This window comes from Oryctolagus cuniculus, chromosome 5 (genome assembly GCF_964237555.1).
Source record: "Oryctolagus cuniculus chromosome 5, mOryCun1.1, whole genome shotgun sequence".
NCBI classification, from domain to species: Eukaryota; Metazoa; Chordata; class Mammalia; order Lagomorpha; family Leporidae; genus Oryctolagus; species Oryctolagus cuniculus.
In genome coordinates this window covers 140,812,837-140,817,564 of record NC_091436.1, presented here as the reverse complement: position 1 = coordinate 140,817,564, position 4,728 = coordinate 140,812,837, and the positions used below count along the sequence as shown (strand labels likewise).

Here is a 4,728-nt window from a genome sequence, read left to right as displayed (position 1 = left end):
TCCTTTTCTGATCCAGCTTTCTGCTATGGCCTGGGAAAGCAGTACAAGATGGCCCAAGACCTTGGATCCCTGCACCCATGTGGGAGACCCGGAAGAAGCTCCCAGCTCTTGGTTTTGGATCAGCGCAGCTCCTGCCATTGTAGCCAACTGGGGAATGAACCAGCAGATGGAAGGCCTTTGTCTCTCTCTTTGCCTCTCCTCTCTCTGTGTAACTCTGACTTTCAAGTAAATAACTAAATCTTTAAAAAATGGAATAAAGAAGGTAAATACTTATAGTGAAAGACCTGCAAGATAATCTTAGTTCTTCATGTTGGTTTGCTGAAATAACAATATATTTTTGTCTCTCTGAGTCTGGCTTATCTCACTAAATGTAATTTCTGCTAGTTCCTTCCACTTTGTTAAAAATATCAGGATCTCATTGGTTTTCATGGCTGAACAGTATTCCAATTCTCATTTTCTGTACACATTCATCCATTAAGGAACACCAGGTTGATTGCATATTTTGGCTATTGTGAATAGTGAATTTTACTTCATTTTTTTTTTACTTCATTATTTTTAAAAGTAAACATCTATATTTGCCTCTATATTCCTAAAGGATCTTTGCAAAGGCAAACAAATGCTGCTATTGTTTGCTCATGAAGGGAAATTGGTGGTTGGGGATAGAGATGTAAGTGAAAGGCTTGTTAATTCAATGAATTTTAGATTTTGAATCATTATCTATTAAAATAATAATAAAAACAATCAAACAAAAAGAAATCATGACATGCCCTTTAAAATACCTCTAATTCAAATGTAAGTTGGCATTTATTTTTCCAAATGAGTAAGCACAGTTTTAAAATTAAAATCCTTAAAATATAGAAGCATAAAAATTATATTGATCACACTAAAATATATTAACCTAGAGGGATCATAGAGATACACAGCTTATATACAATCCATTTCTCTATACTTGGACAAATTAGCCATATTTCTAGACCCAAATGTAAGAAAAACATATTAGAACATATAACAAATACATTTAATTAACTGATATTGCAAAAAGAAATCAATATTGCAAATATCCTAACTGTTCAAATATCCTTATATTTCTTAGGAATATGCTAGATAGGATTTCCCATATATAGTTCCTTCATTGTTGTAATATTCTAACATTTGAGAAGTGGTTATAATTTCACATCTCATCTTTCCAGTTGCCTATTTATTTGTGCCTCGGAAGAGTTTTCTCTATTCCTTCAAGTCGGAGTCTCTTTCTGATTGCCCTGCTTAAGGCATTCTTCACATCCTTGTTTCTCAAAGTATAGATGATTGGATTTAGTACAGGAGTAACTACAGTGTACATGATGGCAATGATCCAGTCCTGGTCCATGGAGCTCCCTGAGGCAGGTCTCGTGTAGGTGAAGAGAACAGGAGCATAGAGAAGAATAACTACCATGAAGTGGGAGGCACAAGTGGACAGAGTTTTATGAAGCATCCTGCAAGAACCAGTCTTGAAGAACAAATAGATAATAATGTAGCAATAAGAGAGAAGTGTCAGAAAGAAGGGGCCCATGGCAATGGTCCCTGTGACAGTATTGAGCAGCCACTGGTTGAGCTCAGTGTTCCCACAGGCCAGCTTCAGCAATGGCTTAATATCACAGAAGAAGTGGTGGATCTGGTTAGAAGCACAGAAGTCCAAACGAGAGGTCATAATGGAGTGCAGTAGGGCATGGAAAAAGCCAATGGTCCAGATTGTGATAGCCATCTGTGTGCAGAGCTGACGACTCATGATGAGAGTGTAGTGGAGAGGTCTGCAGATAGCCACAAAGCGGTCAAAGGCCATCACGGCCAGCAACATGGCCTCTGTGCTACCTAGGAAGTGGAAGAAATGGAGCTGGCTCATGCATCCCAAGAAAGAAATGGTTTTCTGTGTGGAGAGGAAGTTCTCCAGCATCTTTGGCAGAGTCACTGTGGAGTAGCAGATATCTAGACAAGACAAGTTTCCCAGGAAGAAATACATAGGTGAGTGGAGTCTTGGATCAGAGATGACAACTGTAAGGATGGCGCCATTCCCAGCCACATTGGCAAAGTAGATGGCGAGGAAAACCACAAACAGAAAAGGTTGCAATTCCTGGATGTCTGTTACTCCCAGGAGGAGAAATTCACTGACTGAGGTTTGATTCAGCATCACTGAAAAGAAAACAAAAGGTGGTATTTGACCATGATTCTTATTGAGACTGTTTTCTCATTAAAAAATGTTTTTAGGAAGAACATTGTTTCACATGATTTCATCTAGGAACTGTACATTATCTTGGTGATTATACTGTTAAATACTAAAGTTACTTGTCTATTGTGGACCAAGACTCAACTAAGTGTTTAAAATTTATTAACACTGGGGGCAGGCACTGTGACACAGCAGGTTAACGTCCTGGCCTGTAGTAGTGCCAACATCCCATATGGGTGCTGGTTTATGTCCCAGCTGCTCCTCTTCCAATCCAGTTCTGCTAACGGTCTGGGAATGGAGTGTAAGATGGCACAAGTCCTTGGGCCCCTGCACCCACATGAGAGACCCAGAAATAGCTCCTAGCTCCTGGATTTGGATTGTTCCAGCTCTGACCATTGTGTCCATTTTGGGAGTGAACCAGTGGATGGAAGATCTCTCTGTGTGTCTCTACCTCTCTCTGTAAGTCTGCCTTTCAAATAAATAAAATAAATCTTTTTTTTACCTTAAAGAAAGAAATAGAAGAGGATACCGAAAAATGGAAAAATCTTCCATGCTCAAAGCAATTTATAGATTCAGTGCAATACCAATCAAAATACCAAAGACATTCTTCTCAGATTTGAAATAAATGATGCTGAAATTCATATGGAGGCACAAGAGACCTCTAATAGCTAAAGCAATCTTGTACAACAAAAACAAAGTCGGAGGCATCTCAATACCAGATTTCAGGACATACTACAGGGCAGTTGTTATCAAAACAGCATGGTACTGGTACAGAAACAGATGGCTAGACCAATGGAACAGAATTGAAACACCAGAAATCAATCCAAACAACTACAGCCAACTCATATTTGATCAAGGATCCAAAACCAATCCCTGGAGTAAGGACAATCTATTCAATAAATGGTGCTGGGAAAACTGGATTTCCACATGCAGAACCATGAAGCAAGACCCCTACCTTTCACCTTACACAAAAATTCACTCAACATGGATTAAAGACTTAAATCTATGACCTGACACCATCAAATTATTAGAGAACATTGGAGAAACCCTGCAAGATTAGGTACCGGCAAATACTTCTTGGAAAAGACCCCGGAAGCACAGGAAGTCAAAGCAAAAATTAACATTTGGGATTGCATCAGTTGAGAAGTTTCTGTACTTCAAAAGAAACAGTCAGGAAAGTGAAGAGGCAACCAACAGAATGGAAAAAAATATCTGCGAACTATGCAACAGTTAACCAGAATCTACAAAGAAATCAAGAAACTCCACAACATCAAAACAAACAACCCACTTAAGAGATGGGCCAAGGACCTCAATAGACATTTTTCAAAACAGGAAATCCAAATGGCCAACAGACACATAAAATAAATCTTAAAAATTACATTATTATTAACATTTATTTTTCTCTCTGAAGTTTATGAGTTGGCCATATTCTCTGGCTGTGAATATCTGCATCAAAACACCACTTCCCTTTCATCTTCCTAAGTCAGCACTCACAGAGGGTCATTCATTATGATCTCCACCAGGCTGATATCTCTTTACTAGTGAGATTTTAGCTTAAGGATTTTAGCTTAAGAAAAACAGGCAGAGATGTTACTGATTACAACCATAGAGTCGTTAAAGAGGACAAACATGTAAATTAATGCATAAGTAATAATAACTAATAATTGCTGCATTTAGTGATAACTAGTAGAACTGAAGTGCAATAATTGCCGTTTCTTATCTTATTTAACGCAAATAGGGCTAAAATGTTCTCTTACTGATCCACATCCCTTGAAAGTCCTAGAACCACAATGGAGTAAGGAACATGATCACATTGGAATCCAAAATAACTTTACAATAAATGTCACTCTTGTTGTGCTTCTGTTCTCCAGCTAACCTGAGACGCTTCCTCCTTTCCCAGGTCCTGAATCTGTGGGTAAGAAAAGTTCTTCCTGTAGTGGACTCAGTCATTCCTCCCTTCTTTCCACAATACTGACCTCTTCTCAAAAGATCTATGGCATCAATTACTCTAAAATGTCACCTTGGGCCGACACTGTAGTGCAGCAAGAAGTGCCTCTGCCTGTGATACCGGCATTCTGTATGGACACTGGTTTGAGTCCTGGCTGCTCCACTTCTCATCCAGTTCCCTGCTAATTGCCTGGGAAAGCAGCAGAAGATGGCCCAAGTCTTGGGCCCCTGCCTTCCTTATGTGAGACCCATAGGAAGATTCTGGCTTTGTCTTGGCCCAATCCTGGCCATTGTGACCAACCAGAGAATGAATTAGGAGACAGTAGAACTATCTCTCTAACTTTGCTTTTCAAATAAATAAGTATATAAATCTTTAAAAAAAGCAAAATACCATCTTGTCATATGATCTCTTTGCTTAAGTCTTGGTTTTATATTCTCTCAAGTAAGCTGACTCTTGAGATGTGAAACAAGAAGTCTATCTTGAGTGACATCCTTCTCCTTTTCTGATTCCTCCATTAATGTGATGAGGGCGGTTATGTTATTCTTCATAACCTCATAATTCTGTCTATTTATATTGGCTA

The 4,728-nt window shown here is 38.9% G+C and overlaps 1 protein-coding gene across 1 annotated transcript; it reads right to left on the bottom strand.

Annotated features, from left to right (window-relative positions):
• Positions 1 to 1,198: 1,198 nt before the first annotated feature.
• LOC100341871 (olfactory receptor 12D2-like) lies at positions 1,199 to 2,164 on the bottom strand. The gene has a single exon (XM_002714373.3). It carries the CDS (start codon positions 2,162 to 2,164, stop codon positions 1,199 to 1,201), a length of 966 nt encoding a protein of 321 aa, XP_002714419.2.
• Between the last annotated feature and the right edge of the window lie 2,564 nt (positions 2,165 to 4,728).